General features: G+C 41.9%; 1 protein-coding gene and 1 long non-coding RNA gene across 3 annotated transcripts in view; one reads left to right on the top strand and one right to left on the bottom strand.

The window, feature by feature from the left end:
- The window catches only part of Hc (hemolytic complement), an 85,178-nt gene extending 58,233 nt beyond the window's left edge, over positions 1-26,945 (bottom strand). The window contains exons 1-7 of one of the 2 annotated variants that reach the window (XM_017315669.2): positions 26,918-26,945; positions 25,279-25,400; positions 15,682-15,874; positions 8,843-9,005; positions 4,309-4,379; positions 3,702-3,793; positions 1,627-1,709 (exon numbers count right to left, since the gene is read on the bottom strand). In XM_017315669.2, the coding sequence (XP_017171158.1) occupies positions 1,627-1,709; positions 3,702-3,793; positions 4,309-4,379; positions 8,843-9,005; positions 15,682-15,874; positions 25,279-25,355 (679 nt within the window). In that variant the 5' untranslated portion in view covers positions 25,356-25,400; positions 26,918-26,945. Of the gene's footprint in view, positions 1-1,626; positions 1,710-3,701; positions 3,794-4,308; positions 4,380-8,842; positions 9,006-15,681; positions 15,875-19,757; positions 19,852-25,278; positions 25,401-26,917 lie in introns of those variants that run through there. The other variant, NM_010406.3, reaches the window with a different exon arrangement.
- Gm39794 (predicted gene, 39794) lies at positions 21,949-27,184 on the top strand. The gene is made up of 2 exons (NR_168708.1): positions 21,949-22,053; positions 26,876-27,184. It is a non-coding gene; the product is annotated as a predicted gene, 39794 (long non-coding RNA).
- The last annotated feature ends 115 nt before the right edge of the window (positions 27,185-27,299 follow it).

The raw sequence follows: 27,299 nt of genomic DNA on the forward strand, positions 1-27,299 counted from the left end.
CCCCTCCATGGCCTTTGCATCAGGTTCCTGCCTCCAGGTTCCTTCCCTGTTTTGAGTTCCTGTCCTGATGTGGAACTTTGATGTGGAAGTGTAAACCGAATAAACCCTTTCCTCCCCACATTGCTTTGACTGTGGTGTGTCACCATAGGAACAGTAGCCGTAGGACGAGTGGAATTACAGCAGGGTAAGGAAATAATCTCAGAGTACACTGAGTGCTGAGATGCTACCCAGGAAACAAATCCAAAGAGAGATTCTCCAAGTAAATGAACATCAGACTGAGACACGAGATGTGAGCGAAATTGACCGGGCCAGGAGGGAAATGGAAAAACACCACGTGTGATATTTCCAAAGCCGGGGGGGGGGGGCAAGTGTGATATAAAATGAGGCTGAAGAAGGAGCAGGGGCAATTCAAGCTAAGGATGTAGAGGTATAAAGAGCGAGTAGTAGGTGCTTTCTGCATCATCATTATGATGACTGTCATCCTGAGATGGTTTGACTGATAAACAGCGATGCTAGGACGGCTGCTGTCCTGTTTGGCGTAAACCTGGTGAGGTGAGTGGATTGGGGGCAAAGACAGAGAGTAAGAGACAGGAGGGATCTGCATGCCTACAGAAAGCGGCAAACGCAGGAAGCAGTGAGGTCAGGCAGGACAAGGCACCGGGCTTAATCTTCAAGGCTGAGTCCCACGAGGGCATATTTGGTCACTGTCTCCCTGCTGATTGTTAACAGTGCATCTATCTGCCCTTCTTATGAATCTTCCTGAGGAAAGAGAGAGTGGCTTTAAGCAGAGACGCCCAATCTGATTACAGCACAGACCCCCTATCTTACACGCGTTCTCGCGACTGGCCAGGAAGAACGCAACAAACCAGAATCTTCTGCGGCAAAGCTTTATTGCTTACATCTTCAGGAGCCAGAGAGCAAGAGAGCAAGAGAGAGAAAGAAAAAGAACAAGAACAAGAAAGCAAGAGAAAGAACAAGAACAAGAAAGCAAGAGAAAGAATGGCAAAAACCCCGTCCCTTTTAAGGAGAATTATCCTCCACCTAGGACGCATTACTCCCTGATTGGCTGCAGCCCATCGGCTCAGTTGTCATCACGAGAAAGGCAGAACACATGGCGGGAAAACTGCCCCTGCACGTGTGCAGATTATGTTTACTACTTAGAACACAGCTGTCAGCGCCATCTTGTAATGGCAAATGTGAGGGCGGCTCCCAACACCCCTAGAGTAAACTAATGAGAAATGGGGAGATTCAGCTACTCGTAGTTACTTCACGACCCAGTAATATGACCGATCTCAAAATAGGAGTATGTCCAAGGTCTAAGTGAGCTATCGGGCTCTACTCACTTTATCTAATTATTTATCTCAAGACTATAATTCTAGGAAGGACTTTAACAAGCCAAGTTCCTCAAGGGACTGCATTTCTTTCAACAATGTCATGAAGGACACAGTCCAGGCAGATCAGTTGGCTTCTTCAAGGCTGACAGGGCAAGTTAGAACTAAGCACTAGCTACTCAAACAATGACTACGTACATCTGTCTCCCCCCACCCTCTTCTGGTACTTCCAGTCATACCAAAGGTACTGCAAAATCCCTCTTAGTTATAATAATATATTAATATTAGAGATTACCATATTCTTTAATTTCAAAGTATGCAGTTCCAGTTGTTGTAAAATCCTTCTTATAGTTAGCTTTAATTGTCCAAACACCATACCTGTGGAAGCAAAATATTTAAAAACACGAATGTCATTAAATACTTCTAATTTTGCCCTAGACAATTTAACTAATTCCTATTTAAAGATGTTAGAATACATAGGCATGTAAATATCTTGTGAGAGATTCTAAAACAATTAACAGAAATAGTTGAGTATTTTTCTTTTGATAATAAAAATGATTTATTAATTAGATTTTACATATTGTATTATTTTTCCAGGTATTTTATCTTAATACAGTCATTTTGTTTGATTTAAAGGACCAATGATAACTTCGGAATTTACTTAATTCTTGAGTTTAAGGATGTTAACCCGATATTACAATCTGTAATATATCAGAAAATCCATAGTGACGTCTCTAGAAACATGTAATGCACAGGTCATGCTTCTATGGATCATAAAGTTTACACCTTACATACATAGAATAATGATTGGAAGCAAGGGTTTATCTGAAAAGGAAAAGACTTACTTAGTTAAAAAATAATGATAATAAAGAATGACAGGAAGTGCCACGGTCTTCAGAGTTAACAGCCCATGTGAGTTGGAGACCTCGTGCTTCTGTACAGGAAGGAGCAGGTTTGAAGAGACCAAGCCTCTGAGCCTCGTTTGTGAAGTGAGAACATGCTGTCCTGGTTGTACTGTGTGTATTGCAGTTATCTTCAGCAATAACTAAAGAATCTCTATCAAGTACCTCATCCCATGACTGCTGAGATGAAGCAAGCAGTCTACAAGAGGGCTGCCCTCAGGGAGTTCCCAGTCTATCGAAAACTGTAAAGACAAGAGCCTGGCAGAGAGGCATCCCGTCTGTAACCCTGGCGCTGTTGCTACTGAGACTGAGACAGGAGGAGTTTGAGGTCGGTTTGTAGTGAAGAATGAATTCCAGGTCACCCTGAGCTACAGTGAGACCCTGCCTCAAAGCCAAGCAAACGGCAAAACTCAAAAGAAACAAGAAAATAAAGACATTGAGGTAAGCATCTCAAAGAGAATACGAAGGGGCGGTGTGGGGGTAGACCACACCCAGAGACAGCGCCCTGAAGATGAGGTGAAGCTCAGTGTGGAAGACAGGGTGAGGTGTGCGCTAAATGAGGTGACTAGTGTAAAGGTACCGGGGTGGGACAGTGCCAGTCATAGAATCTCATAGTGATGCATAACGGCCATGGGACAAGATAAAGCTTGAGATAATGACAGTAATGGCAAGAAGCTCAATTCTGCACTGTAGAGTGCATTGTATTTTCAAGTAAGTACACAACTGAAAAATTAATCCAGTTGGGCAGTGGTGGTGCATGCCTTTAATCCCAGTGCTTGAGAGGCAGAGGCAGGCAGATTTCTGAGTTCGAGGCCAGCCTGGTCTACAGAGTGAGTTCCAGGGCAGCCAGGACTATACAGAGAAACCCTGTCTCTAAAAACCAAAAATAAAATAAAATTTTCAGTTTACTGAAGCTCCCCAGTTATAAAATACCTATACTTTAGAAGAATGCAAACAGGCTGATTTCCTTTTTTAGAAGGAAGGGGGAAACGAGCATAAAGTGGCTGGTTGAGGTTCTGTAGCAGCTGTTTGCAGATGCTCATGTCTAATACATGCACTGCTGTTCTCCCTTAGAAGCAGGACCGGGTCTCCATCTCTACATTGCTTTGCTCCCAGAACTCTCCGTTACATTGTAGCTGTATTCAAATATACAGACACATGGTAGCTAATAGGTATCAGAAGTTTGTGCATGTGTGTTTCAGACAGAGCTCTGTTTCCCAGGCTGCAGATGAAGTCCTGGGCTCCTGCAGCCCCAGTCTCCTGAGTATCAGGGATGGTGGTGGGCTCTGCTGGATTCCAACACTGAGTTGTGGCTTTCCCTACCAGGAAGCAGCCTCATGTTTGCATCTATGGCACTCTGCTAACACTAGGTGGCTCCACTTGATTGTGTAGGTCCTTACCAGCCAAAAGTTCCAGATGTGCATTTTAGAGAAAATTTGTTTAATAACAAACATTTTTTTGTACTTACTTGGGATTAGATGGAATCTTGAAGTCAGGAAAAGAGATAATTCCGGTGTAATCATTTTCTTCTACAATGTCAACTTCTGATCCTTCGGGGTCCTTTGAATAGAAACCGATGACCACACCTTAGTTCACTTTCTGTTACCATAAAAGAATATCCAAGGTGGATAATTTACAAGCGATGGAGATTTGCCATTATTGTATTGCATAAATGCTTTGCCAGTGTGTACATCTGTGTTCCAATGTGTGTCTGGTGTCTGAGGAGGTGGTGTACCTTCATGTGGGTGTAGGGATCGAATCTGGATCCTTTGCAAGAGCAACAAGAGCTCTTGGTCAAGGAGCCAACTCTTTTAATTACTTCTTGATGGCCGTGCTTTTAAAAAGGAAGTAGAACAAGGATGGGTTTTGATGGCTTATATCAGCATCCTCCCCTTGTTAATTTAGCTTGTACAGGTATCCTATGTGTCTGTCATGGAGACGTAAATCTATAATGCTTCATTCACATTGGGTGTTTAGTGACATCATATGGTTTAGTGTAGAGTGAGGATGGGATCATGGAGGGAGATTGCTCGATAAATATGCTAAAGTATTATTTATAGAAAGAAAATACTTACTATGAAAGTTAAGACAGTCTCCCGTTTGGCTGGCTTCAAGTCGTCACCCAGAGAATAGACTCTGATCTTTACTGCAAAACCAAGTAACATCATCAGAAACTGCAGACATTGTTTCTATCTTTCCTTTATTTATTTACTCTATCTTTTCTCTTTTTTTCCATTTTTTATTAGGTATTTAGCTCATTTACATTTCCAATGCTATACCAAAAGTCCCCCATACCCACCCACCCCCACTCCCCTAACCACCCACCTATCTTTTCACTTTAACTTTTCAGTCAGGGTTTCATTCAATTAGTTAGCCTGGTCTCGAACTCACCCTGAACTCATGATCCTCTTGCCTCAGCCTCTCACATAGTTGGGACTATAGGCTCATGCCACCAAGCCCAGTAGATTTTTGTTTTAATTTCACAGTTCTTAATGAGCTAACTCTCATTTGAAAGACTGTATTCACAATCCATAAATGAAAATGTATGTTGAAAAAAAGAGACCCCTAGGATTCATATAAGGAGACTACTTGTATTGAATTTAACATACAGTTCAATGTGTTAAATACATTGCAACCCCAGGAAGCCTTTGGGAATGCATCGTTAGTGTAAAATAACTTGTGTCTGTAACTGTTTACCAAGTAGCTACCATATGGATGGATGGGAGTATGAGGTGTTTTTTATCAGAGTTAGTGGGAAATTGGCAGTTTGATTCAGACAGTATGTTATTTCTCTACTTACAAAATCCAACAGGGCTAAAACACTATGACCGAAGCAACTTGGAGAGGAAAGGATTTGTTTCAGATCACAACTCTCAGGTGATATTCCATCATTGAAGGGAGTTAGGCAAGGAACTCGAGGCAGGAGTCTAGAGGCAGGGACTGAACCGGGGGCTGTGGAGGAACACTGCCTACTGGCTTGCTCTTTCTGGCTTGCTTAGCCTGCTTTTATAAATTCAGGGCCATTTGCCCAGGGGCATCACCCACCTCCCCCATTATGGGCAGGACCCACCTACATCAATAATTGGTACAACTCCATGAAACAAATTGTATTAGTATCTTTTTTTTTTTCAGATGGGGAAGATGGGCTGTGAGAAATGAATTCACAGACTACCAGTCAATAAAAGCTATGCTTGGATCTGACCCCAGTTAAAATGGCACCAGAGTCTGATTTTTAACTACTCTCTCTCATTATCTGTCATCAAAGGAAAAATATTTATAAGAAGTTATCTCATTATCTAGAGTAAATGAAGACACCAGATTTTCTTATCAGTCAAGTCATGATGGGAAAACAGGAGGCCATTCCCAAAAGAAGCCTTAACAACCAAGAAAGGCCCTGGGGTTCGGGATTGAGACTACACACTTGCTATACAAGAGTGATGACGCTAAGTGATGGGTAGTGTGGACGGTACCATTTCCAGGATGCATCCTCTATGATAGGAGTGCAAGGTGAGAGGTTATACTTAATTTTATGTGGAGTTAGGCTGAAAGGATGAAAAAGATGATGGTTTTTCCTTTATTTAAAAAAATCATCATAATTTTTTTCATCCTTAAAAAAGAAGTGTGTCATAAAACCAGAGACACTGAAACCTATAGAAGAGAAAGTGGGGAAAAGCCTAGAAGATATGGGCACAGGGGAAAAATTCCTGAACAGAACAGCAATGGCTTGTGCTGCAAGATCAAGAATCAACAAATGGGACCTCATAAAATTGCAAAGCTCCTGTAAGGCAAAAGATACTGTCAATAAGACAAAAAGGCCACCAACAGATTGGGAAAGGATTTTTACCAATTCTAAATCTGATAGGGGACTAATATCTAATATATACAAAGAGCTCAAGAAGCTGGACTCAAATAACCCCATTAAAAATGGGGTACAGAGCTAAACAAAGAATTCTCAACTGAGGAATACTGAATGACTGAGAAGCACTTGAAAAATGCTCAACATCCTTAATCATCAGGGAAATGCAAATCAGAACAACCCTGATATTCTACCTTACACCAGTCAGAATGGCTAAGATCAAAAATTCAAGTGACAGCAGATGCTGGCGAGGATGTGGAGAAAGAGGAACACTCCTCCATTGCTGGTGGGATTGCAAGCTGGTATAGCCACTCTGGAAGTCAGTCTGGCGGTTCCTCAGAAAATTGGGCATAGTACTACTGGAAGATCCAGCAATACCTCTCCTGGGCATATACCCATAAGATGTTCCAGCTGGTAATAAGGACACATGCTCCACTATGTTCATAGCAGCCTTATTTATAATATCCAGAAGCTGGAAAGAACCCTCAATAGAGGAATGAATACAGAAAATGTGGTACATTTACACAATGGAGTACTACTCAGCTATTAAAAACAATGAATTTATGAAATTCTTGGGCATATGGATGTATCTGGAGGATATCATCCTGAGTGAGGTAACCCAATCACAAAAGAAGTCACTTGATATGCACTCACTGATAAGTGGATATTAGCCCAGAAATTTAGAATACCCAAGACACAATTTGCAAAACACAAGAAAATCAAGAAGGAGGAAGACCAATGTGTGGATACTTCATTCCTCCTTAGAATAGGGAACAAAATACCCATGGAAGGAGTTACAGAGACAAAGTTTGGAGCTAAGACGAAAGGATGGACCACCCAGAGACTACCCCACCCGGGCATCCATCCCATAATCAGCCACCAAATGCAGACACTATTACATACATTAGCAAGATTTTGCTGAAAGGACCCTAATATAGCTGTCTCTTGTGAGGCTATGCCAGTGCCTGGCAAATACAGAAGTGGATGCTCACAGTCATCTATTGGATGGAACACAGGACCCCCAATGGAGAAGCTAGAGAAAGCACCCAAGGAGCTGAAGGAGTCTGCAACCCTATAGGTGGAACAACAATATGAACTAACCAGTACCCCCAGAGCTCATGTCTCTAGCTGCATATGTAGCAGAAGAAGTCGGCCATCATTGGGAAGAGAGGCCCCTTGGTCTTGCAAACTTTATATGCCTCAGTACAGGGAACGCCAGGGCCAAGAAGTGGGAGTGAGTGGGTAGGGGAGCAGGGCGGGGCAAGGGTATAGGGAACTTTCGGCATAGTATTTGAAATGTAAATGAAGGAAATATCTAATAAAAATGTTTTTAAAAAAAGTGTGGGGAAGGGAGTTGTGTAATATGTGCATGCAATACCTGAAGAGGCCATAAGAGGGCGATAGATTCACTGGGACCAGACTTGCAGAAATTGTGAGCCACATGTGGGTACTGGCAATCAAACCTGGGTTTATTAATGCCAGTACTCTTAACTGCTCAGCCATCTCTCTAGTCCCCCCCCAGTCATCTTTTGCCAGTCAAGAGCTCATACTATTATGGTAACGGCATCCTCATCCTCCCCAGGTTTTTCCTGCCTGAGCCAATCATAGCAGGTGCTGTATTCACATCACCGCTGTGGTCATCCACAACCACCAACATTAGCACATTGCAAGGTGCTTTACAGTGAAGCACTCCGATCCAGCCTACCATCCTCTGTCCTTCCCTAACAACATTAATAACGGAATCTCCTCGCTTCCTCCTTTTATCTACACACCTCTTATATATCATCCTTGCTGTGCTTTAAAGTCAGTGCTGGTAAGGCAGAGAGATGACGTGACTGAGTTTGCAGACAGGTGAGCATGAGGAGAAACATCCATACTGTTCTGTGTAAATTACGGTTTAGGCTGGCTACCCCCCCGTCCCTCTGTAACAGAAGAGTCACGTCTATGTCACTGTCTGAGCACTCTCATTGATAGATAACCTTTGAATGTTAGCATCCACCGTCTCATGGTCTTGCCCGTCTCTTCTGAACATCTAGTTTCCCCAGGTTGGGTGTTGTCCCCCTATTTTTTATGAACACAGTTCTATAATAAATATTTTTCTTTTGTCAAAATTTTATTTGCAATAAAATCCATTTGCTAATGAGTAAGTTCTAACAGTTTAGAAAGTGCCCCCCACACCCCCGACAGGGTTTCTGTGTAGCCCTGACTGTCCTAGAACTAGCTCCGTAAACCAAGCTAGCCTTGAATTCAGAGAGATCCACTTGCCTCTGCCTCTCCAGTGCTGGGGTTAAATAGTTGTGTGCCACCACCAACCTTCAAAGAGGCTTGTTTTGTTTTGTTTTTGTTTTTGTTTTTTCGAGACAGGGTTTCTCTGTGTAGCCCTGGCTGTCCTGGAACTCACTATGTAGACCAGGCTGGCCTCGAACTCAGAAATTCACCTGCCTCTGCCTCCCAAGCGCTGGGATTAAAGGCATGTGCCACCACCATCCGGCTTCAAGGAGGCTTTTTATCTACTTAGAAATAACTGATAATGAAGTAAATGGATTTGTTGTTTTTTATTATTTTACTTTATTTAGAAATTTCTCTATAATTAAAACCCAAAATGCTATTTGAAAATATAAAAGCCATTAGGAACTAACGACTGTCTTTGATTGGGTGGGGGCAGGGTAAAAACCTTTCTCTACTCAATTTCATGTGTCCAAAGGTCTAAAAATACAGTGTCAATTTCCCCACAAAAATGGTTGATACTCTACCTGACTGGTCCGGCGTGTAAACAGGTTTGTCTGTATGGATGAAGAGAATTCCATTGTTATAGGTAATTGGTATTTTCTTTGATTTTGAAAAGTGTTTTGACACAACTTCCAGATACACGTGAGAGACTGGGCTTTCTTCTCTAGGAACTTGATTGGGCTGTAGCTGTAAAAGTAACAACAAACGAGCATAACTCTAAGCATGCCACAAACCACAGCCAACTCATTAGAACCAAAACACGATATTGCATGCTACATCATTTGGAAAGTGGTATAGCCTAGCATTGAAGCCTAGCAATCAGACCTTCAAGGTCATTGTGGACTACATAGTGAAACCCAGTCCACTAAACCCAACCATGAAAACCGACGATCAGAAGCAAGAAAATGGCAGAGAGCTGCAAGAGCAAGTTAGTTTTGCCAAAAGCCCTTCATTGTCTAATGTCATGATGAAAAATTACCTTAAAGCCATTCAAAGTCTTTAGTTTACTGTAGGAACTCTGAAGAATGACTGGGAAGATAGCTCAATTGGCAATGTCCTTATCTTACAAGCATGAGGTCCAGAGTTCAAGGCCCCAAACCCATTTTACAAAAAGACCTGGGTGTTTTGGGTCAGAGCTTGTAATCCCAGAACCTGGGAGTTAGACAGATTCCTCGAGCTTGCTGCCTGGCCTGCCTAATCTACCTGGTGAGTTCCAGGTCAATGAGAATGAGAGACCCTGTCATAAAAACAAAGCTGATGGCAATTGAGGAGACACACACAGGAGGTGGGCACAGAGACAACAAACAATGCTAGGATGACTGAGCAGATCTGCAGTCTAGCCAGCCAGAAATCTGGGATCTAAATACCATGCCACAGTCCACCGAGTGCTAGGGTCTCTTCTTTGGGATTAGTGGGAACAGAGCTGGGTGGTTCTAGAGGCAAAGCTCTCTCCTGTACAGCCCACTCTGAGAATCCAGGGTGAGTGTCAGGACTGTTCTGGCTCTGGCAGACTACCTGTAGATGCAGTGTTGAAATGTCTGAAGCATAGATGAGAGTGAGACTCGGTGGCTCTGCAGAACAGGGATGAGCGTGGCAAGTGCTTCCAGCTGCAGAGGGCGTGCCAGCAGAAAGCTCACCAATAGCCCTTTCTAGCACCAGAGACCTCAAGACTCCCCCTCACTACTGTTTTCCTGCCTGGCCTAAACACACACTTTCTGCCTCTGAGACACATGACACGGGATCAACCCAGGAAACCAGACACCACAAAGATTCAGCTCTCATGAGAAGAGACCAAGCCAAAGAGGCAAAGGAAAACCAAGATGATGCGGAGTTAGTGTCCAAACTGGAGAGGGATGGCCCCTGTGCTGAGGTGTGTGACCACTGAGAATATTGAACCCTTGTACATGTGAGGACCACATGAAGATGGTCTGTATCTGAACACACACACATGATGACCACATAAAAACGGTCTGTGCCTGAACACACACAGACACAGACACACATAGACACAGACACACACAGACACACAGTCACATACACCTAGACACACACATGATAACCACATAAAGACAGCCTGTGCCTGAACACACACACACACACACACACACACACACACACACGAGTACACGCATGCACTCGCGAGACAGCCACATGAAGATGGTCTGTGCCTGAACACACACGTGGCTTTATGGAGACAGTCTGTACTTGTACTGAGACATGTGACCATGCAGGAACAGGTGTTATTTAATACCTAAATGTGAAGCTGTAGACGACCTCTTACTGTATTATTCTTCCAAGGTGCACAGGAGCATCCCATGCCACTTTGTGGTGACCCGACTGTTTTAGGTTGTGGTTACATTTTAAAATCCTTTCTGTTTTCATTCCACCTCTAACTGGAGCTGCTTCACTCCTCTCGTCGCCTTCATTGATCTTCATTTACTCCTCTCTCCATCTTCCCTTGATGTTTTAATGTTAACAGCTCATTTGACTTAACTCAAGGCCGCTTTAACTAATATTTCTTCCCCATTCTTACACTTATAGACACTATTCTGTCCTTGATCCTTCTTTGTCCTAAAAGCATTGGAGTTGCAAGGGTGATTGTTTTGAATACAGTAAGAACTCGTTCACTGCATTTTCATAACAGGCCTGCTTATCAGTTGTGGGTGCTTCTGCAGTTAAAATTCTACTCTCAGAGCAGCAGCAGAGACTCTGTCTGGTCCCCTGAGCGTGTGGGCTGAGAGTGTAGCCATTGGGCTATGTCCCCAGCCCAGAGTTGGAGGAATGCCAGCTCAGTCCTACTATGACTTAGTCCCCCTTGAAGGGGGAAATATTTTAACTGAAAAAAAAATAGAGGTGATTTTAAAAAATATAACCAGAGACCTAATCCCAGTTGCTTAAATCCAATTGCAGAAACAAAAGAAACAAAATCACGACATGACTCACCCCAAATTACCAAGCCATGGAAATGGGTCCCAGTGAATGGGAATTAGATGAAGAATCAAAGAATTTAAAATGATTATAAAAATGGTCAATGAACTCAAAAATACATTAATAAATTCCTGAATGAATTATAAGAGAATACAAAAAATATGAATTGAAATAAGGAAGCCAATATGAAAGGGGAAATCAATAAAAAGCAATAGTAAAAAATCAAACTGAAATCCAGAAATGAAAACATCAATAAGATGAATTTAAAAACTCAAGGTGAACACTATCCATAGAGTGCATCAAGTGGAAGGTGTGGATTTAAGGCAATGCAGATAACTTAGCACGGCCAGATAATGAATATAATAAAATAATAATGTGAACAGAACGTACACCACGAAAAAAAAACTAAGTTATTGTTCGTGGGAATAGATGAGTTCAAGCTAAAGGCCTAGAAAACATAGTCAACAAAATCAGAATGGAACAAGTTCCAAATCGAGGGAAAGAGATGGACTTCTGGGCACAGGAGGCATTTAATATTCCAGATACACTGGCTCAGAAAAGGATCTCCCCACAGCATACTATAGCTAAAACACCACATACACAGAACAAAGACAGGACTGAAAGGTGCAAGTCAGAAACACAGAAGCATTTATAAAAACAAAGCACACAGAGTAACAGCAGCATCCTCGGGAGAAACTCCAAGTGCCCAGAGAGTGTGGGGTGATGCATTTTTAACTGTGAAAGACAACTGCTAAACCAGATTACTATGTCCAGCAAAGGTATCCCTCAGAACCAACGTGTAAGAAAACCTCCCAACAGTTAACCCTGGCTAAAGGAGTTTGTGATCACGTCAATATCCTAGATGCCACTTGAAAGGATCCTTCAACACGAAGAGAAAGATACAACATTAAACCAGAGGAAAGAATAAGGCACACTAGGACAGTAATTCTCAAATGAGGACCAGAGAGCACCAAACAATAAGATTTACTAATACAACTTTTAATAATAACTCTAAATGTCAGTAGTCTTAATCTCCAATCAAAAAGCACTGTGTAGTGATCTTAAACGTGGAACTTCTCGGTTTGTTGGCTGCAAGAAGCACACCTTCCTGGCAAAGACAAAACTGTCTTAGAGTGGAAGGGTCCAAAAGGAATTCCAAGCAGTTGGACCAGCAAGTGCAGCTACCGTGATACCTGAAACAAATAAACTTAAAAACCAGCCAAAAAGATGGGAAGGTTACTTGGTATCAGTTAAGGCAACAATCTAGTAGGAAGACATTGCAGTCCTAGACATATGTGCGCTGCACATGAGCACACCCAAAACATAAGCCAAGCACCCCCCATGAAGGCACAGACCGACATAAAGACAGTAATAAGGATGTCTTCAGTATCATACCCTCACCAGAGCCCGCCCCCAAATCAACCGAGAAACATCAGCTTTTAAATGGTATTTTATGTCAAATGGATTTAATAAAACATCCATGGAATATTCGACTCAAGCACTGAAGAAAACTTATTTTTTTTTTTGCAGTAACGCGTAGAAATTTGTCTGAAACACACCACTTTTAGGACATGGAGCATATCTAGCCAAATAAAAAGGCTGAGATGATTTCTTGTATTCTGTCCAATGACAGTGGACTCGAATGGCAAGTTGGTAGTGGGAGAAATTATAGGAAACACACAGTTACGGAGATTGAACAACACATCACTGACTAGTGAACAAGTCATCAAAGACCAGGAGAGAAATGAAAACGCTCCAAGAATCAAATAGAAATAAAGCATAAAAAAATAACCTGGAGGATACCCATAGGAGCAGTTCTGAGGGGAACTTTCGAGTTATAAATGCCAACATTAAAAAACACCAGAAACCACAAATAACGATGCACTTTACATTCTTAAAGAACACAAACAAGACAAACCTCAAATAAGCAGATGGAAAGAAATGAATAATATGAATGACTTGTTTCTCTGAAGAGATGAGCCTCAGATGGAGCCATTGCTCAGGGGAAAGAGCGGGGAGTGCTTTTGCAAGAGGACCTGATGGGCACCTGCACCCATGTCAGGGGGCTCACAGCCACCTGTGACCTCCGTGGGCTCCAGCATTCATGCTACATACACACCCACTCCCAAAGACGCAGTCATGCAATTGAAATTAAATTAATCTAAAAACAAGATTCATAAACTCTTAGCTATATTAGATTAGATAGATAGAGGATAGATTACATACTTATAGATAGATGATAGATTATGCACATATAGATAGGTAGATGAAAGATAGATGATAGATTATGCACATATAGATAGGTAGATGAAAGATAGATGATAGATTATGCACATATGCATAGGTAGGTGGTATAGATAGATGATGGATAGATAATAGGCAAACTAAAACTAGAGATGAAGTGCAGACATTACTACAGATATTAACAAACTTCAGAGACCACTAGAATAAACTTTGAAAACCTGTATTACAATAAATCAGAAAAACAAGAAACAAACTGACCCCAACAGTTCAGGAAATAACAATACCCAGAACTAACAAACATAGTTGAAAAATTAATTTTTTTTCTGTAGAACAAAGAAAACAAGAGAAAAAGTGACTTACATAACAGAAGAAATCTTTTTGCTATTTGTTTGACAGAGAATTAACATCTAGAATAAAGAACTTCCAGGGGCTGGAGAGATGGCTCAGTGGTTAAGAGCCACCGACTGCTCTTCTGAAGATCCTGGGTTCAAATCCCAGCAACCACATGGTGGCTCACAACCATCTGTAATAATATCTGAACCTCTTCTGGGGTGTCTAAAGACAGCTACAGTGTACTTACATATAGTAAATAAATAATTTTAAAAAAGCTTAAAAAAAAAGAACTTTCTAAAACTAAGTACTAAAACAAAACAAAAACACTCCAAACAACCTAAGCAATAAACTGGCTACTGAAATGACGACACAGCTCATAAACAATGGAGCACAAGTGACTAATGAGCCTATGGAAATCTGTTCAACATCCTTGGCCATCTGGAGATGCCAATGAGATTGAGAGTCCATCTCTCTCCAGTAAGAACAGCTATCATCCAAACGATAACAAAGGCAATCAGTGCTGGTGACGGTGTATGGAAATGGAACTTAGATATTGCCAGTGGGGACATGAATAGGTGCAGTCACTAGGAAAGGCAGTATGGAAGGTCCTAAAAACAGAGTTATGAGGGGGATAACCAGATACAGTGCTCTGGTATATACCAAGAGGGGTACATGCCACAGAGGTGCTTCCATGTCCGCCTTTATCATTGCGCCAATCACGGTACCCAAGCTTCAGAGCCAGTCTGCTTGTCCATCAACAGATAAGTGGATGCAGAAACTTCAGTATATACACACAATGGAGTTTTAATCAGCCACAAAGGATAAAACTGCCGGAAAATGGGTTCATCTAGAGGTCTTCAGAGTAAATGAAATAAGCCAGACTCAGAAACATGCATGTTTGTATGTTTTCTGTTATTGTGGGTCCTAGATTTTGTGCGTGCTCTCTCTTCCTCCCTCCCTCCCTCCCTCCCTCCCTCCCTCCCTCCCTCCCTCCCTCCCTCCCTCCCTCCCTCCCCCCCCCCTCTCTCTTTCTCCCCCCCCCTCTCTCTCTCACACACACACACACACACACACACACACGGACATTGCACATGTGCACACACACTGACGCATACACAGGTATACATACACACTGACATAAAGAAATAGAAGGGAGACTTGGCAAGGAAGCAAGCTAGCAGGAGTGGGAGGGGGAGAAGGGAGGAGGAGGAGAGGCTGAGAGAGATCTCGGTGGTCAAAGCACATGACATACTTAAAAGAATTTGTTTATATAAACCCATCAGTATCCACAGTGAACATGCTCAAAAAAACAAACAAACAAACAAACAAACAAACAGAAAAAAAGAGTTGAACTCTTACTTCTAACCAATCAGGACTAAAATGTCTCAATGAAAAGTTATTTGATTGGTTTGTTATTTTAACTCTTTGTGTTTTCAGTGAGAGTTGTTGGCTACAGACGTCAACAGCCCATAGCATGGGGAACTATATGCACAATTTAGAATGGTAAAGTTTAACAAGTAATCAACAAGCATCCAGCAATATACTACAGGTCATATGCACGTTCAATTCCTATTTTTCCATTTCTAATTTTTACTTTAAAAGTATTTTCAGTTCATCTCCAGATGTCCTCATAGAAAATATTTTATTTTTAAGGACGTGGACATGGGGCACATTACAAAATCAAATATAATTTTTCTGTTCAGAGCCTTGTGTTTCATTCATCACTAATGACTGTTAACCATCTTGTAACCCCACAGTTGTAGAAGAACGCTAAAGAATATAATTTTATCAATGCTCAGACTGCATAAGTTTTACCAAAAATTATATTTTTTTAAAAAAATGAGGAATAAATACATACTGTCAACAGTGCCGCGTTTTGGAATTTGTTTTCCGGGGACAAATTAACATAGCCTGAAGAGAAGGTGACTTTTTTGTCAGGATAGCTTTTTAGAGAAAGAGTTGCATCAAATGCTTCAGTGTAGCCATGGACTTGAATTACCACATTTTCAGACGAGCCGACCCGGAGGATTTTGGGTGCTGAAATGACGTAGCTGTTGAAACAGGAAATGAGAAAGCTCACTACCTCTGCATGAAGGCTTTCTTACATTCTGATATTTTCCTTCACTCAATATAATTTTTTAAAAATAATTTCAAGCCAGGCCGTGGTGGTGCCTGCCTTTCCTGCAGCACGAGGCCAGCCTGGTCTACAGCGTGAGTTCCAGGACAGTCAGGGCTACACAGAGAAACCCTGTCTCGAAAAAAATTTGGGGGGGGGGGAGGTTTTGAGACAGGGTTTCTCTGTGTAGCCCTGGCTGTCCTGGAACTCACTCTGTAGACCAGGCTGGCCTCGAGCTCAGAAATCCGCCTGCCTCTACCTCCCGAGTGCTGGGATTAAAGGCGTGCGCCACCATGCCCGGCTAAAAATATTTTTTTAATTAAAATAATATTTTGAAAGTCAAAATTTATCATGCTAGAAAATGCAAGTTTTCCAAGAAGGAACAGGGTGTAATAAAACCTAAGCAACAGTTAAGAGGTTGGTTTACACTTAGAAAGACCGCAGTGGAACCTCCCCGGGATGCTGCACCCAAGGAGGATTTGATGGTGCTGACTAAAACACAAAACTTGGTCATTTTTATTTCTAGGCCAGGAAGATTTTAGCATAGGCACAAAGCAGTGAATGGTAGACTTCCCATCTGTGAGCAGAACAACCAAAGTAAAGTCACTAGTCTGAGACATGAATCACAAACCAGTTAACCGGAGGGAATCATTGAAATATCTTATACTGATAGGTAACTACAGACAAGGATAGAATGCAAGACCACTGTGGGCATCTGTAGAAGTAGTAATGGAGGTTTTTCAAGGGCTAAAAAATGATAGTGACAGTAATAACATACAACAGTGATGCTAACAGTAACAGCAGACTCGGGGTGTCGTCAGATGCTGGGGTATCTGCTAGTTAGCACTTTACCCAGAATTCTTAACCTCTACAAGAGGTAGATGATTTAGACTGCAGAGCTATCCTCATTTTATGCATAATCAGAGCTTAATTTGCTCAAGGTCACTTGGCTTATAAATGACTGAGATGGGACTTTGCATCCAGGTCTGGTTCGGTTCCTATGTGTCACTGAGGGCAACAGTTCAACTGTTGGTCAACCATAGATTGTCCTCTTGTTTTCCCCATGCAATTGATACAAGAAGGGAACTTCCTTTATGCAAGCTTTTGAAACACGGTTCTAAAGAGTGTTCTGTTAACTTAGAAGTGCACATGAGTTTATTAACAACTCATTACAAGAACATTAAGTTTGAATAGTGAGAGCTGCATATGTGAGTACATAGGAAAATAAATATGCTAACCCCAAAAATTAAGTCTCTCACAGGCTCAGGGTGCACCCCTCCCCACACACCACCTAAGAATCATTGCAAGCTTCTAATGACATTAGGACATTTTTAAAGCCACAAAAATCACTAGATCTTTCGTAATGAAGATATTAGTTTGTTAAGGATTAAGATCTTTAAATAATCTGACTGAATTTATATAGTCTGTTTCTAGAATTAAGACTCTCAATAGCTGTCCTAAACTGAATCAAGAGTTTTGAAATTAGTAAAATTTTCTTCCAGCCTCTACACACACACACACACACACACACACACACACACACACACACAATCTTTCTGCAAGCTATCAAGAGAGCTCAGAAGGTAAAGAGGGTTGCCACCAACTGATGGGCTGACTTTGGTTCTGGGAACCCACATAGTGGAAGGAGAGACTTGACAATTAGGTGTCTCTGAGTTCCACATGTCTGTTGTGTAATGGGCATGCCTACACCTCTCCCATACACACATAGACAAATAAATACATAAATGTTTTAAAACATTGGCAGCAGAACTTCCCTCCATATAAGCTGGTCCGTATGGATGCAGCAGCCTGTGTCTAGGAAGAAATTTCACCTTGCATATTTTTCCACACTCTCAGAAGCTCAGGCCAGTGAACTGGCACAGGCAGGGATATTACTCGGGTTGTTTCTATTTTCTGCAGACATTTGCACAGCATCCTCCTATTTCCTTCTGGTTCCATTTGCATATGACATTTGTAAAAGGTCCTTTCCTGGTGTTGCTTTAAAACAATGGCCCCTTGGCTTCTGTACTCTCTCATTTGTTCTTCATAATACTAAAGCTACCTGTCCTTACTTATTCATTCTTTCATTGGGTCATTCATTCATTTTCTGCTTCTTTATCTAGAATACAAGCTCTTCTCCTACCTGAAGAACCTATTACAAGGAAGTTGTTCAGGGCATCATCTTTCTTGGACTGAAAAATGTCTCAAGGCCCAGTAATAAAGCACATCTGGCCAGTTGTGTCTATGAGTTGTTTTCAGAGAGAATTAATTAACTAAGGACTGCCATCCACATACCTTGAATATGGGTAATGACAACATGCCATAGACCAAGGGATCACATGCAAAGAGAAGGGGGTGGCCTCTTGAGGGCACGCATTCTCTCTCTATTTCTGAGCTGCCCCATCAGGAACTGCCCTGTCTATCACACCCTTCCAGTAAGTGATGGCTCTGAAATCTTTGTGAAATGAAACAAATTCCTCTTTTAAATTGCTCCTATCCTGTATTTTGTCTCAATGGTAAGAAAGCTAACTAGAATGAGGTTCAAATATTTTTGCTGAACCACCAAGCAATTAAGCACTGTGATGTAAACCGTATCCTTGCTCATGTTTTCAGAGAACGCGAGGAGATGCTTTTGTATAAGGGCCAGGAAGAATTCACTCAGGACGCAGATCACAAGGGCCTGGGTTCTGATGTTTAATCTTGATCTCCCTGAGCTTATCTGTTAAAAGTAATAAATAAAAGAAGCTAAGGTAACGGAGTGACTGTGGCCTTGTGATCAAATCTCAGAGTGGACATGTGCGGTTGCTTATGGCACCTGTTTATCCTGTCCTTCCATTTGCCTGTCTACAGATGCATTTCTGTTGAAGTCGAGGAGGAACTGAAGCGGGAACAGGACACCTCGGTAAAATTCCTCTCTCTATCAAGGTGACCTTTGGCCAGTCACCTTTCCTGTCTGGGCTTGTCATCATATGTGGACTGAGTAGGCTCAGCATATTAGCAAACACTTGTAGTACCAACTAGCCAGGGCTCTGATGCCGGAGATTTATGAGGGCATATGCTTCAAGACAGGTCTAGACAACACAGCAAAACCTCATCTTTAGATAGATAGACAGACAGACAGACAGACAGTCAGATAGATAGATGGATAGATAGATAGATAGATAGATAGATAGATAGATAGATAGATAGATAGATAGATAGATAGATAGGGTTCAGTGAGGTAGTGTTCAGTTAACTTCCAATACTAAGATGTTTGTATACACAACAATCACTGTTGAAAAGCACAAGATTTTGATAACAATGAAATTATATGACAAATTGGGTCATGAATATAGGAGTATTACAACCACAGTTTTGAATTTGATCCCTTAGTTGGGAATGCTTCAGTAACCACTATAAAGTAATCTAATATAGCATTAATTAAAGTTGTGGTCAGTAATGATTTGATTTATAAGACTGCCATATGCGTTACCAGGGCTTCACTGCACTTAGACCCAGAAAGCGAGAACTGAGTGTTAAGGATAAGGAAGTGATGAATGCCAAGAAGCTGATGGATCTTGCTTTTGCTTTCTGCTGAACAGGAAAGTGAACAGTCATTTCTGTCGTTTTTATAGGTGGCTGTCCCACAGAAACGGTCGAGCTGTTAGCTCCTCAGCAAATCAATTCCCTTCCACAGCTTTCTCGTGTGGAGCTGAGGCTATCCATTTACTATTTCAGAAGGGGACAGTTATTTTCAAGTTAGCCCAGCCCTATGAACCTCCTTCTCACTCACTGTAACTAAGGTGCCTGGGAAAATGAAGATGGCTCGGTTTACTTACGTTTGTTCCTGTCCCCAAGTTTTGTCCAGGAAAATTAAAAGACAAAGTATTCCCCAAAGACCCATGGCTGGTAGCGGCATAAACCCATGGGCATGGCCTCCCTGTAACCACTTTCCTTTTAAATAAACTGAGTTTGAAGAGTTTGGATAAATTAGTTCTCCGGTTAATTATTAATGTCAGAGAAAAAGATCTTTTAAGTGAGAAAGCTAAACTCAGAAATGGACAAAAGAGGGTGTTTTAATGAACATAAAATATGTTTTAACATCCTATCATGTCCAGTAATAAAGATGGGGGTATTTAACATTAATTTAAACCCAAAGACTTACTTTTATACGTAAAAGGACTCTCATGTGGGTGCCTGCCCCCGTGAAGGCTCAGTGCCGGCAGCCAGGAGTCACTTTGGCTCTGGCTTTCTTTTGTCACCTTCAAGATGGTTCATGACACCTTTGAACTTGCTTCTGGTAGGTTCCATTTGTTCCTGAGGTTGACTGGAGACTGACTCCCTGGGATTTCTTTTCTCTTTTCTCTTCTCTTCTCTTCTCTTCTCTTCTCTTCTCTTCTCTTCTCTTCTCTTCTCTTCTCTTCTCTTCTCTTCTCTTCTCTTCTCTTCTTTTCTCTTCTCTTCTTTTCTCTCTTCTCTTCTCTTCTCTTCTCTTCTCTTCTCTTCTCTTCTCTTCTCTTCTCTTCTCTTCTCCTCTCTCTCTCTCTCTCTTTCTTTCTTTCTTTTTTTTTTTTTGAGACAGGGTTTCTCTGTATAGCCCTGGCTGTCCTGGAACTCACTTTGTAGACCAGGCTGGCCTTGAACTCAAAAATTTGCCTGCCTTTGCCTCCCGAGTGCTGGGATTAAAGGTGTGCGCCACCAGGCCTGGCTGGGATTTCATTTTAAATGGATGGTTTTAGAATGAATGAGTCTAACTTAGAGAAATGATAGTAGCATCCTCGGTACTGGTCTGCAGAGGGATCCACACCAGTCTAGAGAAGGAACGGGTCATTGGATGGAAAAAGGTAGATGGAAATCCCGGCGAGATGCTCATGTCATTCCCTAACCAGACACTTGGATGTGTGTCTGTCTATAAATTCACATGTCACTCTTCCAAAATTCACATACAATCAGTAATAGAATATTTTATTCAAAGTATTTATGTTTTTCATTGAGGATTTCAATAGCTTAATACAAGAACTTAATATGAACAAAAATCAGTAGTATTTCCTATGACAGTTTGTTTTCTTTCTTTCTTTTTAAAAATTTTGGTGTTCAGAGACAGGGTTTCTCTACCCAGGCCTGGCTGTCCTGGAATTTACTGTATAGATATAGACCAGGCTGGCCTCGAACTCATAGAGATCTGTTTGCCCCTGTCCCCCAAGTGCTGGGATTAGAAGCATACACAACTAGACCTCACAACAGCTGATCTTCATGCCTCATTTATAATTAAGTATAATTAAGCAAAAGATAACTTTAAGATTTTTAATTAAATTTATTATTATGTTTCATGCTCATTAAAAAATTTGATTTAAATCTTCCTTTTGTTAGTGTTCATTTGTACATTAGTATATGATATGTGTTGTATTTTAAGGTAACAAAAGAAATGTCCAGGGCTGGAGGTATTATTCCATCGGTAGAGTGTCTGCTTAGCATGCTCAGTCCTGGGTAAATCCCTAGCCCTGCATGAATATGAGCTATGGTAGTGTGCGCTTGTGAGCACTGCACTCAGGAGGTAGACGCAGGAGAATCAGAAGTTATAGGTCATCCTCGCCAATATAGTGGGTTTGAGGCCAGGCTGGGCAATGTGAGACCCTGTCTATAACAATGATGATAACAACAACAACAACAACAACAACAACAACAATAATAATAATAATAATAGCAATAAAGAGATGTCTAAACATAGTCCTGTATGTCCTATGTTTTTGGCCACACTGCAATGACATACTTTCCTTAAGTCAATAAGGTTTTATTTACCAACTCTTTAATACTGAATTTATTAAAAGAAAGTGAAGTAGCAAGAAAAAATTTTTACACTATTTTACTATTAGTATTTCTTTTATACATATCATTGAAATGGGGAAAAAAGCTGCCACTATTATTTGACTATCTAGCTCATTTATTTCCAAAGAAAGCCTGTAGAATGATTAAGCCGGGTTGCAAAAGATGGGTCAAGTTAAAGCAAACAGGACTTTTTGGTCATTTTCGGGAAACAAAACTTGAGAGAGTGAAGGAACGCCTGGTTGACATAGTAATAGTTATACTTCAAGTCCAAGGGAAGGCGAGACTTTCGTGCCCCCAGGGCAAATACTAGTAAGTGATATTTTCAAACCACTTTTGGAGAAAATGTTTAACAAATGACCATTCTCAACAATTCATAGTGTCTCAAGTGTTTAACCAAAACTGCTTAAATCTAGCTATCCTCTAAATATAGTTCAAAGACAGGTGCCCACTGGGTTTTAATTTATGTGACCTTTGCACTAGTGTTTGATGTTGCTTGTGGAAGAGGAGAGTAGGTGTTGACTCTTATTTTGTACAAATATTGCAGATGGGTGCTCAGCTCTGCTGGAAACCCTGAGGGTCACTGAACCTCCCACAACTGTCACCTAGTGTCTATCCTAAGGTGGAGAGCAGATGGCTTTCCCTAACATGCTGGCTGGTTTCACTACAACTTGGAAAAAGGGAATGTCAATTGAGAAGGTTACCGCTAGACTGGCCTGTGAGCATTTTCTTGATAAATAATTGAGGTGGAGGGCCCAGCTGTGTGCAGTGTCACCCCTGGGCTAATGGTGCCATGAAGGGCTCTGAGGACCAGGTCGTCTTCCTTGAGGTTGCTATTGCTGTGACAAGCACCATGACCAACAACAACTTGGAGAGGGCTTGTTTCAGCTTATGGTTTCATATCTTGGTCCATCCTTGAGGGAAGTCAGGGCAGGAGCTGATGCAGAGACTGTGGAGGAATGCTTGTTTACCAGGGCTTGCTCAGCCTGCTTTCTGATCGAGCTCACGGTTTGTCTCAGCAGTGATTGTCCTAGATGGTGGCTAAGGCTGGGATTGCAGAGAGGCCTTCTACTTCTACAGGAGAATTAAGCTGCAGTGCTGTAATCAAATGCCTTCTCCATGGCTCCCCACAGCAGATCTTGATGAAAGAGACAATCTGTGGTTCTAAACAGTTTATTGGTTGTTTATGGCAGAAAATGGATGCATAGCCCCTTTCTCAGCATCTGACCTGACATCAAATACCGTTTGCAGGGAGAAATGTCTGAAAAGGGAAGCTTATTGGCTAAGCCCTCTGGGACCACAGGTACCTCATTAGCATGGAGAACTTGGATTTGGGCCTACATGACTGCACGTTTCCTTATGTGAGGAGGATGGCACATGTACTGGACCAGGAATCTTGCAGGGAGCAGGGAGTCACCTAAGTGCCAGGTGTGTGTCCACCGAGTCTCTGGGTCTCAACCTGCTCAACTTTACCAAACTTCCTGCCATGGTTTTACATCTCACACAAGGGTAGTGCAACTATTTCCAGTTGGAGAATCTTAAGCAAAGTTCCACTTCTTATTCAGTTGTCTTGGTGTAGGGTGTATGTATATTTAAATTGGATTAAAATATATTTAGTTTTGAAAAATGCTCACCCAAACCAAGTTTCATGGGGAAATTCTCAGTGTATACAGAATGGAGTCACTCTGGGTGAACAAGATTAGGGCAGCCCTGCTCTCTGCTTATTCTCCCTCACATGCATCCCAGGGTCACACTGAAAAGCTACATGGGAACTCTGGGACCCCTGGCACATGGCATTTAAGCCATTGCTGTAAACTACTAAGCAATTGCTTTCATTCACCTCCTGTTACTCAAGCATACACAAGGTGAAGTTTTTTGATTGTTCAGACTAAGACAAACTCCTCTGCTATAGTTTTGATCTAAAAAACTCCCCACAAGGCCAGTTACTAAAACCTTCTTACAGATGGTCCTGGTTAAACTACATGGGTCACAAAACAAACCCGAAGCCATGAATCTGGTAGGGATCAACAAGAGAGAGACTCAAGACGGCAAGAGAAGAGTAATCAAAATAGTGTACAAATGTGTGGTGTTGTCAAATAACAAAATTAATAACGGATAATAGGAAATATCTTGTAGGACTAAGAAAACTAAAACATTGTGTTCTTCAGAGTGGTGCTTCTGGGAGGCCGGAGGACCATTGCTCACTGGACTGCTGTTCTGTGAGACATGGTTATCCTACAAAGCAACAGAGATGGCTCCTCAGAACTGAATTAGTCTAAATTGAGACTTGAGGATCATGTTATGTTCCAGGCCCTTCTGGAACTTTCTACTCTCTTGCCTTGCCTCAGCTTCCCCAGAGCTGGGATTGCAGACACATGATACCATGTGTGCCTGCCATGAAACCCTTATAGCAATGGGCCTAGCCAGAAATCTCCGGTTGTAAGTAAAACAAACAGCATTTCTCCATTTCTCTTCTCTGTCATGAACCGCCTGGTTCTTCTCCATCTCTGTTTTCCATCATGATAAGCTACTTCCTCTCCATACCCCAGCCTGAAAGCAACGTGTCTACCTCAAAGATACCCCAAACTATGAGCCCAGACAACCCTTTTCTGTTTATGAATTGTTGTGCCAGTGACTTGTTATAATAATGGCAGCAGAACCACCAACTTCCTTTCTCCTAGTGTGCAACATGCACTAACTTTATAGCAGTTTAAAACCACCCTTCCATAAACAAAAACAAGACAACAGAAGAGTTCCCTCTCCCAGATGACTTGAACTGTCAATACTAACCCCCAACACCCTCCCCTTCCTTCATAATCTGCACCACTATCCATACCCAAGATGTCAGTAGCTCAGCATCTTATCCAGAGTTTAGCACACAGCTAAATAATGGAGAGAGAATGCTGTATATGCAAACTCTATAAAGCAGACACCTTTGAAAACCTTCACACATTTTTCTGAAGAGATGGGCATAGGAATGCTCCTTAAGTCATTTGTAATTTCAAGAATAAGGCTGCAACCTCAGAAAAGAAGGAAAAGCAATCACTAGAACATCCATATTATGGGATACAGTGTTGCATGGGCCATGTTTTGAAATGGCACAAAAACCATGATAACATTTATATAAGCTTAAGAGCACACAAAAGCCAATGGCATTGCCTGCCTGCATGCTGTTGTCAAGTTATATAAATACATGGTATATAAATCAACTGTAGGTGAGTTTATATTTCCATGCCACATGGTAATTCAGGAATTGTTGGGCCCCATATTGGCCCTGGTTTGGGCTTGAGGACAAACCGGAGCCTGGTTTGAGTTTCTGTGGCCTTGTGGGAGAGACTAAGCCTGGCTCGAGTTTTGAGACCTGTCTCAGTCACTTTCATATCAGGGTGACTCAGCAAGACCGATTTGGCCCTGCATCCGCTGATGTAGAGCTTTGCCATTGGTCCTGTCAGTCACTCCACACCCTCTGTCATCCTTCCCCGCCTCCTACATCATCCTACCCCACCAAAAATCCCCTTCCCTATGTTTCGAACTTACATAAGCAGAGTTGCTGCTTCAACAAGACTCCTTGTGTTTCTTTTGGGCCCTTGACACTCGCCATCCCGCTCAGCCATGGAGAGACCCCGGTGGGACCGGCGCCTCTCTCCTCTTGTCTGGACCTGCCACCAAGGAACGATAAAACTACTTGCTGGAGTCCAGATCCAACATGATCTGAGGAGGAAATGCGGAGTTGGCAAGAGGAAGACACACAGATAAGTTAGTGGTGGAGCAAGCTCTAATTCTCATATTGTATTGATTTAAAAAAAAATATCCCCTATAAACCAGTCAAAACAAAAGTCTATGCAGGAAAAACATCGCCTCATAATCACAAGACACATATTTTCAACCACACGTGGGCTTCTGAGGAACTTTGTTAAAAATAAGATGAGAGAATTAGAGCTTGCTACATTGATAAGACATCTGTGCGTCTTCACGTCACGGATTGGGCGTTTCTTCCTCAGACCCCTGACCTGCTGGAGCTGGACTCCTGCAGCTGTGACTCATGGTACTGAAAGTCACTGGAGTCGTGGGTGGGGATGGAACACGGAGCTGGGAAAGGGTGGAAAATCAGCTCCGGAGAGAACCAAGAGTTAATGACAATGGTTGAGCACATGGCCCTCATAAGAAACAAGAGTCTCCAGTGGAAGGAGAGAAAACGGCGCTGCCCACCCTCCGTCTCCCAAGGGCTTACTAACTCCCCCGGGCTATTCTCGGAGTGCTTTTGACTTCCTAATGGCTTATGCCTCGCGCGTTAACCTCTGATTGCATGGATATACTTTTTGTCCTCACAGTCTTACTGCTCAATGTTAGTTCTTTAAGCGAATCGTATGACTTGTTACTTGTCCATTGGCTTGATGGAGTGGCCAGGCTCGGAGACATCCCTTCCTGGACCCTACTCCCAAGTATCTGTAGGCTTGTGTAGACTGTGATAAAAGTAAAGGTGTGTGACTTGTGACCTTAGTTCTAATTACATTGCTTTGCCTGCCTGCTCTGGGAGGAGCCAGATGGCATGTAATGAGGACACGCAAGAGCCCCAGGTAGGTTCCTCGGATAGCTCAGTTGATAAAGCAATATCCAGAAAAGTCACATGACTGGAGGTTTTTCCTCCAAGCTAACCTTCTAATTCCTTGAGGTAAGATGATAGCCTCCATTTAAGGCAATAAGAAGTGATTCATTCCACCAAAAATATGAAAAGACATTATTTTGCAATATTCCTTATATTGCAAGAATGTCTTCAAGAATATAGCTAACTTTTAAAACTAGTGTTCATTCTGGAAAATTAGGAGCCATATGGACTTTGTTTAATCTGTAGCCAATTCCTTTGTAAGAATTGGACCATCCTTCCTATAAATTACCAGTGTTGATTTTTGACCTCCACCATTTTTCCAGTTCTGACTCATCTGCCATTAAGGAAAGACTGAAAGCTCAGAAATGTATTAGCAACTGTGATGGTTTGTATATGCTAGGCCCAGGGGGTGGCACTATAAGGAGGTATGGCTTTGTTAGAGTAGGTGTGGCCTTGTTGGAGTAGGTGGGGGCTTTATGACCCCTGTCCTAGCTCCTTGGAAGTCAGTCTTCTCCTGTTTGTCTTCAGGTGAAGATGTAGAACTCTCAGCTTCTCCTGCACCATGCCTACCTGGATGCTGCCATGCTCCTGAATGCTGTCCTAATAAGAATTGCCTTGGTCATGGTGTCTGTTCACAGGAGTAAAACCCTAAGACAACAATGAAGACATAGAAGACAAGAGGGGATCCATGTCAGGCAGACTGTGGACTAAATAGCTTATAAAACAATAAAACATAATTCATTCATAATTGCTTTCAGATTTGTGCTGAAAATGTAACTCCTTTTACCAATAGTTTTCATTTCTCTTAGTTAATAAATATGTAAATTTCTTAACATATATTGATTGAGTCTATATTTTATGATAGGATGTGAACATTTCTCTAATTTTCTTTAAACATTCTTTAAGCATGTGTTTAAACATTTCAACAAATGTGTTGAAGTAAAACACATTT

This window comes from Mus musculus, chromosome 2, assembly GCF_000001635.26.
Source record: "Mus musculus strain C57BL/6J chromosome 2, GRCm38.p6 C57BL/6J".
In the NCBI taxonomy this organism is placed as follows: domain Eukaryota; kingdom Metazoa; phylum Chordata; class Mammalia; order Rodentia; family Muridae; genus Mus; species Mus musculus.